The 15,506-nt window shown below is 30.3% G+C and overlaps 1 protein-coding gene across 24 annotated transcripts in view; it reads left to right on the top strand.

Moving 5' to 3' along the window:
• Positions 1-15,201, top strand: part of trol (terribly reduced optic lobes) — a 287,076-nt gene extending 271,875 nt beyond the window's left edge. For all 24 annotated transcript variants that reach the window (XM_087151601.1, XM_087151610.1, XM_087151613.1 and 21 more), the window contains 11 exons: positions 1,057-1,206; positions 2,197-2,505; positions 4,061-4,279; positions 5,042-5,289; positions 5,843-6,020; positions 6,628-6,762; positions 7,730-7,955; positions 8,693-8,776; positions 9,558-9,661; positions 11,060-11,207; positions 13,235-15,201. In XM_087151601.1, coding sequence (XP_087007727.1) covers positions 1,057-1,206; positions 2,197-2,505; positions 4,061-4,279; positions 5,042-5,289; positions 5,843-6,020; positions 6,628-6,762; positions 7,730-7,955; positions 8,693-8,776; positions 9,558-9,661; positions 11,060-11,207; positions 13,235-13,292 — 1,859 coding nt within the window. In that variant the 3' untranslated portion in view covers positions 13,293-15,201. The remainder of the gene's footprint in view (positions 1-1,056; positions 1,207-2,196; positions 2,506-4,060; positions 4,280-5,041; positions 5,290-5,842; positions 6,021-6,627; positions 6,763-7,729; positions 7,956-8,692; positions 8,777-9,557; positions 9,662-11,059; positions 11,208-13,234) is intronic.
• Positions 15,202-15,506: the final 305 nt, after the last annotated feature.

Below are 15,506 nucleotides of genomic sequence, written 5' to 3' on the forward strand. Positions count from 1 at the left end.
TTTATTTCCATATAATTTCATTCATCATAGCATGTGTCTGAAGCATTTGGTTAAAAATGTAATCTTGCATGTTTTCTGGCCTGGCTAAAAAGTATTTTCTTGCAATCTTTAGAATAAAAATGTTAATTTAATTATTTGTTAAATAAATTAGTTTCTAGTTATTTTATAATCACTTAGTGAAGCTAATTACTTGTTATTAATTTAGTTTATCGTATTTATTTCTCAACCCTTTATTTTTACCAAATTATTAAAAAATTAACAAAAATTCCCAAAACTTTTTGTCTTATTAAATAATATCTTTTACACCTTGACAAGTAATGTGAAAGATTTGATACTTTGTTTTATAATCAGTTGAAAATGTTAATGAACCAATAAAAAAAATGTGAAAGATTTATTTGGAAAATTGATCAAGTTAGAAAGCTGAGAATAGAGGAAACATGGAATGATGTCCTCAAACCAAATATCAACAAATAAATAGTTCCATATGTGATGTTCAACTTCAAACAATCATGTGTAATCAACTAGTAATGATAAAGGAAAGTCATATTACAAAGACAGGCAAGTTGCAGTGGGATATTTTGTTCCATTCTCATGTTATTTGTGAATAATATTAGCGGGACTTAGATATCTTATTGGTACATAAAGGGTTAATTCATTTTACACTTGTTAAATATTTTAGTAAATGCGATCAATAGAAAATTTTTCTCTTGAATTATCATATTATTATCAGTTTAAGTAGTCTTTTGCATAGTGTGTGTAAATACCACAGATCTTTTAACTTATTCATATAAAAACAAAAAGACTTCAAACAGGATTTTTCATAGTAATATTTCTTTTAGTTTCAGCATTTAAAATCAATACACAAATTGTTATTTCAAAGATTATTTTGTGGAATTTTTTCATAATTTTTTTTTTCAAAATCTTATTATTCTTTTTTTTCTTTCATTTTCTTATAATGTTGGTTAAAAAAATATCGTATGCAGTTAAACTTCTGTATGTTTTAAAGTATCTACATCCAATTAAGTTTACTCATTATTCTATGTTCCATTTCCTTAGGTACTTTGAAAGTAGATAATCAGCCAGAAGTCACAGGAGTAGCTCAAGGCAGGTTCTTGGGACTTGATTTAGTACAACCAATGTATATAGGTTCTGTTCCTGACTTTTCTGCTATAGAGCAAAATGCTGGTGCAACTAGAGGATTTATTGGTATAAATGTTATTTTATAATTGTACTATAAGTTTAATAACTTTTTTTGAAAATGAATTTATGTTCATTTTATGGAATATAGAACTCAAGTTTTCGGAACATATCTCACAGTTTTCCATAATTTTTTTTAAAAGTAGAACATTGGAGAGATTTTTTAAACCTAATTTATAGTCTTAATATTCTTTATTAAAACTGATGTCTTAACTATGTGCAATCATATTTTTAGAATAATTACTCATTTTTTTTAATTTTTTGATCAATTTTTTTTATTTTAAATACTAACAGAGTGACTGAAAATTATGATATTCCTGGATATTATGTTATTTCTGAAATTGTTTGGTTTACTCCCTTTTGTTAGGTAATATTTTGAGATTTACTGAAATTTTACGTTTACACCATAAAAAATTTATTAGTTTTTATAGTAGCTTTATATTAAAAAATTCACCGTACACAAGCACTGTAAGACTAACTGAGAATGCTATTCTTATCCTTCAGAATTAAATATATTAATAGTCACTAGCATTTCGATTTCATTTGCCAATTTTAATTAAAATAATAAAATTGATATTTCTAATTCTATTTTTGTATTATTATTTTTGTTTTGAAATTGGTAAATGGACGATGACAAAAAAAAATTCAATTATAAAGTTGATTGGAGTGTAACATAATTTAGAAATTAACTTTAAAATTGAATTTACACTCCAATCATCACTAAGGATTAAACGAACTATAGACTGTCATCAATAGTCCATTGTTGTAGCTCATATGCAATATTGAAAGTCTTACTTGCCATTCGATATAATAAATAACTACCATTTCTAGGGAGTATAATTGCATATTTTATTATGAATATATTCTTGTTACTATTGTAAAATAACAGTTTCTTAATACACATTTTTTTAAATTAATTGCCAGTCTCTTCACTATTATTTCTATTTCTTATTTGAGCTTTTAAATGATGATGTTTTAAAAATGTTTATATTATCATAGGCTGTATCAGCCACTACAAAACTGGAAAAGTGGTACACAACTTACTTCGAGAAGCAGAGGCCTATGGTATATCAACTTGTGAAACATGTTCCAGAAATCCCTGTCTTCATGGAGGAGTGTGTCAGGAAGCATTGACAATGGTCGGCTACAACTGTATATGCCCACCTGGCTTTTCTGGTCGGGACTGTGAAAAAGTTGGTGAAGCTTGCTATCCTGGAGTGTGTGGAGAAGGAAGATGCTTTAATAAACCCGGTGGGGGATTTGAATGCTTTTGCCCCATGAGGAAATCTGGCCTTCGATGCGAGAAAGGTAATTTTTTTCATTGATTTCCTCACAAATTGGTTCTTATATATAAAACCTATTTTATTGAATGCTGGTATTTTTTGTTGTTATAAACTTTGAATATTGGTTTCAATGTAAATTTTTATCCTCTTTTGCTAATACAAAATGCAGCACATAGCTACCACTTCTACTGAATTTTCCGGTAGACTACTGGATTGTTCCAGTTTCCCCTGGTCCACTGGTTTCAGAAAAATTCTCTTGTTTTTGTACATTTTAAGTCCCTCCATGGACTGATCGTAAAGACACGGTTCCGAGTAGAACACCAAAGTCGAGCATCACTGGGTGTGGTCAGTAAGCGGGTGGATGACCATTTTGATCAGCCTGCGTAGGAGCCGAGGGTGCGCGGTATTGGTCCTCGTTAAACTGTTCTATCATAAAGTGCTAGACTTCGCACGCAAGTTGTCTGGCTACCAAAGCAGAGGAGCCATCGCCTCTGCAGAGGATCAAAATTGTGATGGTGTGCTTCGGATCATTCTCAAGCATGCTTCCCGCACCGTCGCCAATAGCCCATTGTGCAGTTACGTAAATAAAGTACATACCTATCTTTTGTAAATTTTGAAAATTTCGTAAAATTGAGTAATTTTCCTAAAATTTTTTTATATTGAAATGGAATTTGTACTCAATTTATTGCTTGCTTGATTTCATGAAATATTTTCCAAGAATTGTTTACAGAAATAAAAACCCATCTCATAATAATTTTGTACAAAAAAAAATAAATAAAACCTTTTATCTGGAATAAAAAATGAACTCTATATATGTACGAATATATGTGATTCCTAATAAATAGATTTATGTTAATGTTTTTTTTTAGAAATGTAATAACAAACAATAGAAGTTTTAAAATGCCAACATAATTATTACTTGAACCATACATTACAGTTTTTAATACCTTGATTTTTTGATGTCATAGTGTTTACAATAATTTTTTTACACAGTTAAAATTTTAAACACATTTATTTGTTATTTTTACTAAAATCTTTAAAGTGGTATAACTTTCAGTATCCTGAGTTTTTGATGTCATGTAACTTTCAGTGACTTCCTTTAAGTACATGATGTCAAGATTTAATTGAATTTTTTAAATTTCTTATTTTTTACTGCTGCCATACTCTGACTCATGCTATATTCTTTAGAAAGTTTAATTTTTCAGATAATGTCAGACTTCTTTTTAATCTAATCCAATTTTTCAATGTTTATTGCAAATCAAGAATCAATATTTGATTTACTTATATCACCTCAACATAAATGTGAATGAATCCATTCTTTTTATTTATACATAATCATTTTACATATTTTTCCTTTAAATTCGTTTTTTCACTCTGAAATACATTTTTTTGTCTCATTTGATATTTCTATGATGATTATATCCAGAGACCTACAAAGTTTCTAGGTGACTTATTAATTTTCAAAAGATTGAAGGATAGCTGTAATATTTTGTAGGTGACTGGATTTCTGAACCTCTGGTTATGTCTTTCAACTTCTTAACATTAAAAATAATAGAACTTTTTCCATTTATTTTTTTTAGATATAATCATCGTGGAGCCAGCATTTTCAGATGATGCATATGTCGCCTATCCCACACCGAATGCGCTGACTACTCTGAAACTGAATATGAAAATAAAACCACAGAATACTGATGATTGTTTGATTGCCTATTGTGCTCATACTGAAGATGGAAGTGGCGATTTCACTTCAATCGCTATCAAAAATAAGAGCGTTGAGTTCAGATTTGACATGGGATCAGGTAAATAATTAACTTTTTTTGTCGTTTATTTTGAGTTTAATTAAATAATAAATGATGCAGCCTTTTTTTCTATATATATATTCTTTTTCAAAAAAATTTTTTATAATAAAAATTAATGAAACATTCGCCAACAGTCAGTTGTTACCCAAGGGAGTCAAAGCTTCTCAATTTTGAGAATGATGGCATTACAGTAGCAATGTAGTCAGTGATGTGCACTGGCCACCTTTACCTTCTAGTTAAGCTGGTACCTATAGGCCTGAATCATTGTATACTTCAACCTTATACCAGGGATAAATCCCCACTCCTATACATTGACAGCACGTCGCTCCCACCTCTGATTGGAGAGCTGAGGGGTGTGAGTTTCATCCTGGTGTCTGACAAAACAACAGGCGTGTATACGTAGCAAGGTGCATATTAAATCTGTTGTGGCTGAAGGTCCTATCGTGGGTTGAAGTGTGGAAGTTTGAAGAGAGGGATACCAGTTCAGCCGCTGTCCACGTCATCTGACCAGGATCAAAATTATGTGGTAATCCTACCATGGCAATTAAAAGATAGAGGCCTAAAATGAGGCTAAGTGCTTGGCCATGGTTGGGTGATGATGATACACATTGAAAGGCAAATGCCTTATTTACTTTACCACCGTGGCCATTATAAGTAATTATGACATATTTAACTAAGACCCTGCAGTCATTTACTTAACAAGAATATTTTTTATAAATACATATTATTTATACATTTTTTTAAATGTTACTTTCATTTCAGGACCTGCTATTATTCGCAGCCATGAACCTATTTTACAAGACGAGTGGTTGAGCATTGTAGCCGAAAGAGATATGAGAGAGGGTTCACTTATTGTGAATGATGGTATTGCTTCGAAGGGAATGTCGCCAGGTGTCAGCAGAGGACTCAATTTGCACACACCATTTTATTTTGGTTCTGTTGACAAACATAGAATAAATATCTCACCCTTTACAGAAGTAACGCATGGTTTTGAAGGCTGCATTGCTCATGTAAGTTTTATACATTGTTCATGTAGTTTTTTATATCAAAAATTTTTTTAAATTACTTATTTACTTTTTTCAATGTAATTTATTAAATTTGTGCATTTTTTTATCTTAGTAAATAATGACTTTTTTATTGATTTATTAGGTTTTTATTATATTTTTTTGTCTTAAAAAATCATGGCTTAATGTATTGTTTGTGTGTTATTTTGTTATGAATATTTGTTTTCACCTTTCTGGGATAATCAACCACTTATGACAAGAAAGGTACAAGAAGTGTTACTCATCAATTAGACTTTTTTTATTGAATATATTAATAGATAGTAATCGAAAAAATATCGATGTTAAAAAACTTAGTCGAAGAGCATGTGATGTTTTTTAAAAAAACACTTAATTCTAGATTTGAGATCTAACTAGTTGACAGAAAATTTAGAACATTAGTTAATTCTATTAAGCGTTGAGCTTCTTGGTTAGTTTAGGCTTAGCTTAGTTAATGTTAGCTTAGAGATATAGAACTCTTTCTAAATTTACAACTGTAGCATTCTTTTTAATTAAAAATTAGGTTGAAGTGAATGGAGTTGATATAGATCTAGTGAATTCAGCCATTGATTCTTCAAATGTTGAAGATTGTGGTGTCAGAACACCCTGTGAAACTAATCCATGTTTAAATGAAGGTATTTGTGTTGAAGATGATGGTGCCCCTCGAGGATATGTTTGTGAATGCAGAGAAGGATATAGTGGTACGTAGCTGTTTTTATGACATTCTTTTGCAACTTGAATAATCTATCATGTAATAACTTAAACATTTCTGTGTAATTATGCTATTCGATCATTTGTTAATAAAATATATTTCACAAAAGCTACTTCATTATTAGGTATGCTTTAAAAAAAAAAAAAAAAAAAAAACAGAAATTTTTTTTTGGATGTTTGGTGACTTTTACATGTCTATAAACACTGAAAAATGACTAGTCTGTTAAAAATATCTTATTTGGCATATACCTATATGTATGAAAATTAATAAAATAGAACTTTAAATCTATCAATTGATAAGGATTAAGATCATGTGTAAAAATTTGAATTTTTAGAGTTTAAAGAGTTTGTTTATAATTTTCTTTTCTTCCAAAATTGATATGTTTCGCTCTGTTTAAAACTGTATATGTTTTCATATTCTCTTATTTCTTATATCTTAACCTATTTTTACTTCATTAGTTGTTTGTTTTGCCTGTCATTTATTTTGTTCTCAAACTCTGTACCTGGTGAAATGTCCTAGAAAACTATATGTTTTTGGATAACACTTAAATGTATACATAACAAATTTCTTTAAAATATTATAAATTTTTTTTATAGGTACCAACTGTGAAATTGAGACAGATTTATGTAGTTTAATAGATCCTTGCAAAAATGGTGGCACTTGCATAGGTGCTGGAAATTCCTATAAATGCAGTTGTCCCATAAAATTCAAAGGCACAAACTGTGAAGAGCGTAAGTATTCTTGTATTGATAAAAATATTCTGAACCGTTATATGAATTAATAATTTTATTAAACAAAAAAAATTGCTTGAATTGCAATGTATCATTTATTTGATTAATGAATACTTTTTAGTCAGTCAAAAAATGAATATTTTTTGTTAAATTTATAACTTTTTCTTTCACAAGTTTCTCTTTTAAAAAACTTGTCATATTCATTATATTATGAACTTTCCTTTTATTCCAATAATATTTGTTAAGGCGTTTAGCATACTAAAAATCCAAATTTAATAAGAATTCATTAATTTTATTAACAATGGTAAACAAATATTGAAGCTTTTGCTCGAGTTCTCTTTTTTGATACATTTTTAGTATTACATTTTTACTTATACTTTCATTTTTCGATACATTTTTAGTATGCTCCTTCTAAAATAATAATAGTATAATTCTAAAATAATAATAATTGTAATAAATAAAATGTGACTCATAATATAAAAACTTTTTATTACAAAGCTGTAGAGGTGTGTAATGAAAAATGAACAGTAGACAAAGTAGTGCCCACTGTTTTTGTCATTTTATTTATATAATTTTTCTTTCATATCATCTTTGTCATATCTCATTTTATTTATTTATCATAATTATTTATTATTAATATTTTATCATAAAATTTCTTGTTTTCTTTACCTTTGTTGTATCACTTAAAAATTATATTTCAATTTCATTGGTATTTTTAATGTTATCTATTTTAATATGTTTACTAATATTAATACATTAAATTTAAAAGTAAATGTATCTCATTATTTAATTGATATGGTTGGTATCATGGTTGAAAATTGTATAAAAATGCAAAGTCATTAAAATTATCATTAAGTCATATAATCATTAAAAGTTTCTTAAAATTCAAGCATTCCATTAGAAGTTTTGTCTCTTTACCATATTATTGCTCTAGCCATAATTCATAGAAATTGTATTTTTCTAACAGCTTCACAATTTGATGAGAGAGCAGCATTCCAAGGAGATGGTTATATTTCACTTGATACAGACCTCTTACCTCACACTGCTAGTGCCAAAGATGAAGTAATCAGCTTCAGTTTCACGACAACCAGTATTGAAGGTCTACTGCTGTTTCACGGACAAAAACCAGAAACTGATGGTAAAGGACAAGACTATCTTGCAGCAGCCATAGTTGATGGTTATCTGGAATTTAGGTGCAGACATTTTTGTTTCCTTTTTAGACCTAAAGACTTTTTTCCTCTATCTATTTCTTTAATAGAATTCTTTAATTAATCAGAACTTTATTGATAGCAATGAGAATAAGTACTATTTTATGATATGTTTAAAAACAATTGAAAAGCTTAGTGAAAGAATAATAAGTGAAATATTCGACGAAAAAATGAAATTTCATAGAGGGGGGAAAAGTTGTTTATTTTTTTTTTGGTCTTATAAAACTATACTACATTTATATTGGCAGATCTCACCAATTGGTGGATATAAGTGACAGTCTTTATACGTGTTCTGATTTGATTTCATTTATATGTGTTTTCATTTTGTAAAGAAATCATTGACAACCTTAAAAAGTTTTGGAATGATATTAAGATGCCAAAAGTACAAAGTTTAACGCACAAACAGCTTAATGTGCATTATGAATCGTAAATTTCATCAATTGTCATTTTGCAGGCAAGAAATGTGGATATAAATCTTTTTTTTTTAATATGTTAATATTTTTTATATGTTGTTCAAAATATTTTTTTATCATCTTTGAGAACTTGTCTTTTTCTCTCTTTTAGATGTATTTTTATTTTTAACCTATTGAAACTTTTCTTCCATTATTGATTGGATGATAGAAAGTCCCTTATGCTTCCTTTAAACAGCTTTTTCTCATATTCGTTTGTTGTTTAGAATTTACTTACCGTTCAATATATTCTCATATCTTATATTTTTTCAGCTATGAACTAGGAAGTGGTGCAGCACAAATAAAATCACCCATCAAAGTAAGCGATGGTAAAGTCCACAATGTGATCCTCAAAAGGTCAGTTTGTTTTCTGTTTACTGAACACTTCAGTTATTGTATGTAACTGATTAGTTACTGATACTATTGGTACTAATTCATTTTTAATGTTATGAATATGTATTAAATTGTTATGAAAACTGTTACGAATATGTATTAAATTTTCTGTACTACTGATCCTTTTTAAAGTATATATAGGTATAATAACAATAAAGTATAAAATTTAGCAAAGAACTAATACAAAATTAAAATAACTGATAGTATAAAATATTTTTTGATGTACTCCTTTATTCAAATTTTAGTCTCAATTATTTGTGTTTTACCGACTTCTGAGAAATGGAGTATAATCTTAAAATACTCTGTCACAAAAAAAGTGAAATTCTTTTTCTTACCTCACAACATTTATTACTTTTCAATGCTACATCAAAATTTTATTTTCAAGAATGTCTATGCTAAATAATAAATTTTTATTTGTAGTCCATTTCTCCGCACATAGTTTATCAACTATAATAATCTTAAGTGTTACTAGCTTTTGTGTAAGTTTTTTTTTTGTTCGTCCTTCCTGTAGTTCTTATTATTGAGCAAAAAGTAGTTTCTAGCATCAGTTTTTCTTTTTTTCTTCATAACTTTGATTCAAATATTTCTGTTGTCTCCAGAGATTTATTTATGGTGTCTAAATTATATAACAAATTTTTAACAAATGATTTTATTTTTAAGTACTGTATTTTGCTTAATCTTCTTCATTAATCCCCATTTGCTGTCCATGTCTTAAATTTATCTAATCAATTTTCTCTTACTTTAGAACTGGAAGACATGGAAGTTTAGAATTAGATGGTCTACATCAACAATTTGGAGAATCAAAAGGAATTTTGCAAATGCTAAATACTGATGGTGATATCTTTATTGGTACGTTCATTTTTTAAGTCTGAAATATCAGACAAAATCAGTGCTACTTGTTTGATATGTTAGAACACAACTGTATCATTCTTTTGAACTTTTCACTTTACTGAGATTATGTGTCAAATATAAACTATATTTTATTTTATAACCGTCGTTGAACAGCCGATCCAATTTTTGGGTTTACGAGTACTAATGTTTAAGTCCGTAGCCTTGTAATTTTGATCCCAATCCAGAGGACAGGGGATCTCCTGGATCAAGTATTGGGAGAAGTTTGCCCTCGTAAAGGACTTTCTGAAGGAACTAACCAGCATTTGTGTTACATAGAGAGGAAAACCTGCCACTGTTAGCTTGACAGCAAAGGGACTCTAACCAATGATCTCTCTACCACTGAGGATATTTTACATCAGGATTGTGGTCGGTGCAAGCCAGATGCGGAATTCGTATCAACCAGCCATTGTTAGGATTCGAACCCAGTTCACCTCATTGGACGGCGAACGCTCTGTCCCCTGAGTCATCACGGCTCAAATATAAACTATAGCTGAATCCTGGAACTAAGTATAATCTAAACTGATTTTTAAATTAGAATATAGTTTGTATTAAAAATATTGGTACTTGTTATTCACTTTTATTTTGTTCATGGACAATTTTAATGAATTTATATTTTCATACATAGGCCGAGAATATTTAGAAAATTTTCAAAATTTAATGTTATGGGTGGAATTATAATCTAACCTGTTAATTGGACAAATTTCCAAGCAAATATAGTGTATAAAAGTACTTCTCATTGAGACAAGCATTATTAGTTACAAAAAGGCTCTTACAAAACATATAATTAAAATAACAGCTGGAAATAAAACACCTATGACTATCAATTTAAAAGAAAACGCATAACAATGACAATAGGAAATAAGTGTATATGTATATTTAATTTCCTTTGGGACTTTCAATGAGTTTTTATTTCTAAACAAGGTAAACAAATAAACTAAGAAAGCTGGGTAGACCAAAAAAGTTGAAAGTTTGCCACAGAGATAGCATGCCTTATTTTTTAAAGGAACTAAAACAAATTAGAATAATTCATTTTAATGGAAAATATATAGGTTTGCAATTTTGAATAAGCTTTCAATGAAAAAGTATACTCTCATCTTACATTCAGATCGACTTATATTTGGAAATATGATCATACACTGATGGGCTTATATTCGGAAATATGTGTTAAATAAAAAATATTAGTCACATCTCAAATGTTATTTTCTGTTTCACACTCGATTGTCTGATTATTTTTAGTTTCTTTAAACTTAATAGTTCAGTAAATGAAATTATTCTCAGACTGCTTTTCAAGGTATGGTTTAAGTTTTAAAGAAGTTTGAATAATCATACATGTATAAATATTATCAACAATTTTAGGCGGAGTTCCTAATCATCAGCTGATGACTGCTGGGAAATATCCACAGGGTCTAATTGGTTGCTTATGGGATTTGGAAATCGAAGACTCTGGACCCATCAATATGTATGATAGAGCAAAAGCTGGAGCTAATGTTCAAGACTGTGATGAGTGAGTTTCTAAAACTTCATTTGTTTAAAACGCAAATTTAATGTTGAATGGTTTAAAATGCATGTTTTTTTCAATATTGCTATGCAATGAATCATAAATTAGAATGAACACTAGTAAATGATAGTTTTTATATTTGATTTATTTAATTTGGTCGTTTTGATATTATTCAAAATTATGTTACAAAACTATGTGAAATTTTAGATTGATAAAAAAAGAATGTTAGAAAAAATTGCTTTAATAAATTTTTTTCTAATTTTCGAATCTACAGCATATAAAGTTAGTTCACTAAAAATATTGTAAATAAAGTTTTACCATTTTGTTTTAACTGTGCGCATTGCATGCCAGAGGTGTCCTAGTGAAAAAAATTTCTCTAGTTTCTAATATATATATATATATATATATACACTCATGTCCATAAATTAAGGATAATGAAGTTCAGGCACAGAAAGAGACAGAAGCCAAACAAATTTGACTTATTTGTAAAGTCTATGTATTAAACAGAAGGTAAAGAGCAAAAAAGATGCTATATGTTTGACATAATTAATAAAAATTGCAATTTTTACTCCCTGGAGCAAATTTCAAAAAAGAACCTATTTACAAAAAACAGTATAACATGGTTAGTATGATGGTTAATACGGAGTATGTCTCCCGGACGATGCAATACAGGCCGTACAGCGCTTAGGCATGCTGAGTATCAAATTATCAATCTGATCTTGGGGAATATTACACCACTCATCAAGCAATGCCCTCCGAAAGTCCGGTAGACGGGTGGGAGGGGGTTGACAGGCTGCAATTCGTCGGCCAAGCATACTCCACACATGCTCTATTGGATTCAAGTCCGGTGAGTATGCTGGCCAATCCATACGGGTGATATCCTCCGATTGATGGAATTCGTCTACAATGTTTGCACGGTGAGGACGGACGTTGTCATCCATAAACAGAAATTCAGCACCCATGGCACCCCGAAACAAACGTATATGTTGTTCCAGAATGACATCCCTATAGATGTGGCCTGTCATCGTTACACTCTGAACATGCAGGTCAGTTCTGGAACCAAGAATAATCCTCCCCAAACGAGCTATCCTGCACCACCGTAACGGTGTCGTTCAATGGTGTTGTCTTGGTGGTAACGGGTACCAGGCTCTCTCCATATGAAAGTCCGGCGAGAATCAGTCTGCAAACTAAACCTGGACTCGTCGGAAAACATCACACAAGACCACAGTTTCGGTGTCCACAATGCATGCTCTCTACTCCAGGCTAATCGCAGGTGACAGTGAGTTGCGGTAAGTGGAACACATCTGACAGGCATACGAGCATATAGACCAATATGCCCTAAGCGTCTGTACACGGTCTGCCTTGAAACTGTCGTACCGGTAGCTGAAGAGAGCTGACGAGACAGGTCTGATGCTGTGCTCCGTCTATTTCTTTTGGCAGTAACTGCCAAATACCGGTCTTCATTGGGCGTTGTAACTCGGGGGCGACCTGTGCTGTAACGTCTACTCACATTACCATCATCTTTGAATCGTTGCCAAAGCCTGGAGATGACACTCTGGGTGATTCCTAGTTCCTCGGATACTTCCAGCTGGGTACGTCCTCATTCCAGTTGTCCGATGATTCTGCCACGTTAAAAATCATCCAAATGGTTCCTTTGTGTCATAACTATGCGGTTATTGCACTGAAAGGCTTTTAAAGCGCTTGTGAACAATTTTACTTCTTTGCCACCATTCCTTATATACCCCTCTCTTACACTCTCGTCATTGTGACGTACTACCAGCGTCATCTTGTGGTTTCCTGTAATTTGCATATTCTTCTTCAGGATGTGTGTGATAATTCTACAGGTGAAATTTTAATTTTAGAGTTTGATTTCCGTGTGATTCTGAATTATCCTTAATTTATGGACATGAGTGTGTGTGTATATATATATATATATATATATATATATATATATATATATATATATATATATATATATATATATATATATATATAAATAATAGATCATTTAATTATTGCATGTTACTTTTCAGTTTTGAAGCCAGTGGTGAGTTTCTGGAAGAACTAGAAAGACCTTTTGTACAAAAATAAATTGTAGAAAAATAATCTAGCCATTTGAATGTAATAAAAAAAAGCACATTGGACGCATATTATACTAACTTTCCTCTGAAAGCAATTTTGTATAGGGGTCATTTAGTGGCTAGTCTTTGTAAAACTTCCTTCAAGTCCATGCAAATATTGCCTCTAACATTGCCGTGCATATTTGAAAGATGAGCTCCGTGTGAGGACCATCACTGTGGAAACTTTTCCTTAAATGCACACATTTGAACTTGTTTTGTGCTTTGCAAATTTTTATGTCAGCTACTAAGAAGATGGATCATTCTTTTGGCAAAAAAAAACTACTTACTTTACCATTTAACTCATGTGAATATTGAAAAGTAATGAACTCTGAGATGCCAACTATTATGGAACTTTCATAGTCGCTAAGAATTTGACTCTTGTTTCAGTGCTGAATCATTAAATTTTTAGAATGTCAATTTTCATTTACTTTATTGCTTGGAGAAAATTAACTCACAAGAATAATGCTTTTTATTTTTAAATAACTCTCTATCGTCAGATAGAGTTTGCAGAGTGATTTATAAAATGTACTACCCTCTAAGCTTATACAGGGTTTAACAAAACTAACGCCTACAAATGTAAAGAGTGATGAAATTTGCCAAAACAAACAATTTTCATCGTGTGATGGGGGTCAACAAACATTGAGCCATGAGCCAGTTCTCACTGGCTTGGTGAAAATGTATAATTTGATGAAAGCCAATAATAAAAGTTAAAGAATAGCTATTATTAAATACTTTTTACAACAAATGCTCGAATCAGCAGGCTGTAGCTTCAATGCAGGCTTCTCAATTGTGACTAAGTAAATCATGCAGACATTGGAATATTCCTGTTGTTTCACCATTGTCTGTAGATGGGATGCTGATTTGGATGACCATGTCCCAGTGGCTCTTTAGGTATTTTGTAAAGGACCTGTTTTAGGTACCTCCAGAGAAAAACAAATTTGGGAGATCTGGAAAACTATGAGGCCGGTATATTCCATCTATTCGGAAAGGCTAATATCTATGTAGTGTGACCAAAAAGGCATTCTTTTGTCACTTTGCTCTCGGATCTAAAATTGTAGAATGAAAATGGCTTGTTTTGGCGAGTTTCGTCACTCCTTGAAGTTATGACCATTAGTTTTGGAGAAAACTATATATTTGAAATAATTGAATAGGCAATCTTTCAATGTTGAAATTGTTTGTGTGTTCAATCCTTTGTCATACACTGCTGAATAAGGTAATTATACACCCTGATTTAATTATGTAAGCTTTCTAACAAAATTAAATCTGAACTCATTTTGACTTAAATCTTTTTTTAAATTTATTATTTTGACTCTGAAAAAAAAATCTAATAGTTGGCAGTCTTTAATTTAGCGCTCTACTTAAAACTAACTTGGGTATGAATTATCTTTGTTTGCCTTTTAAATCTATACAAGTGCAAAAGTATTATTGTTATATTTGTTATCGATTCATGTTCACTGCCATGTTTATTATTTTTTTTCTTTTTCATTGTTAACTTAGTTGTGTTGTCTGTGTTTGTCTCATTCATATGGTGCTACAAACATTATTATTATTCATTCTGTTAAAAATGGAATGAAGAAGCTAAAATCTTTATTAAGCAGTGTAGATTTTTTGTTAATACATATGTTGTACATGTGTTTTTATTTTGTTATTTTTCTTTGCCCAGTGATAAAAAAAAATTATTGTTCAAATTTTGAAGATGAATTTATTCTGTTTTATTTTTTAAAAAAGAAATCAGTTCTCTGCCCATTTAAATCATATGAAAAAGTACTTCTGCTGTTTGTTTTTCTGTGTATTGTCAATCATGCTTGTTGTTGGTCAGAGGTGCAACATGTGAATTCTTTATTTAAGAAAAAGGTCTGAAATAAAGTTGACTTTATTTATCTCTGTTATTTCATGATGTTCTCGTTTGCATATTTAAATATTTCACCATTTATCTGAGGAAGCGGTTAGCAAGCATTTCCTTCAAACATATTAAAATTCTAGTATGCAAGTAATTAAAAAGAGAGTAAAAGAAAGACAATTTGTTGCCACTCACAAAAAAAGGTCAACTTATAAACTTTGATGCCACTTTACGCATATTCCTTAGGTTTTTTTGAAACCTTCATTCGCTTAACTCTTCAATTGTGAAAAAAAAATTACTATGAAAATGTTGGATTAAAAAGTTTAATAATTGTGTTCAAACATT

This window comes from Parasteatoda tepidariorum, chromosome 9, assembly GCF_982258835.1.
Source record: "Parasteatoda tepidariorum strain Cologne lab strain chromosome 9, Ptep-v5.0, whole genome shotgun sequence".
NCBI lineage: Eukaryota > Metazoa > Arthropoda > Arachnida > Araneae > Theridiidae > Parasteatoda > Parasteatoda tepidariorum.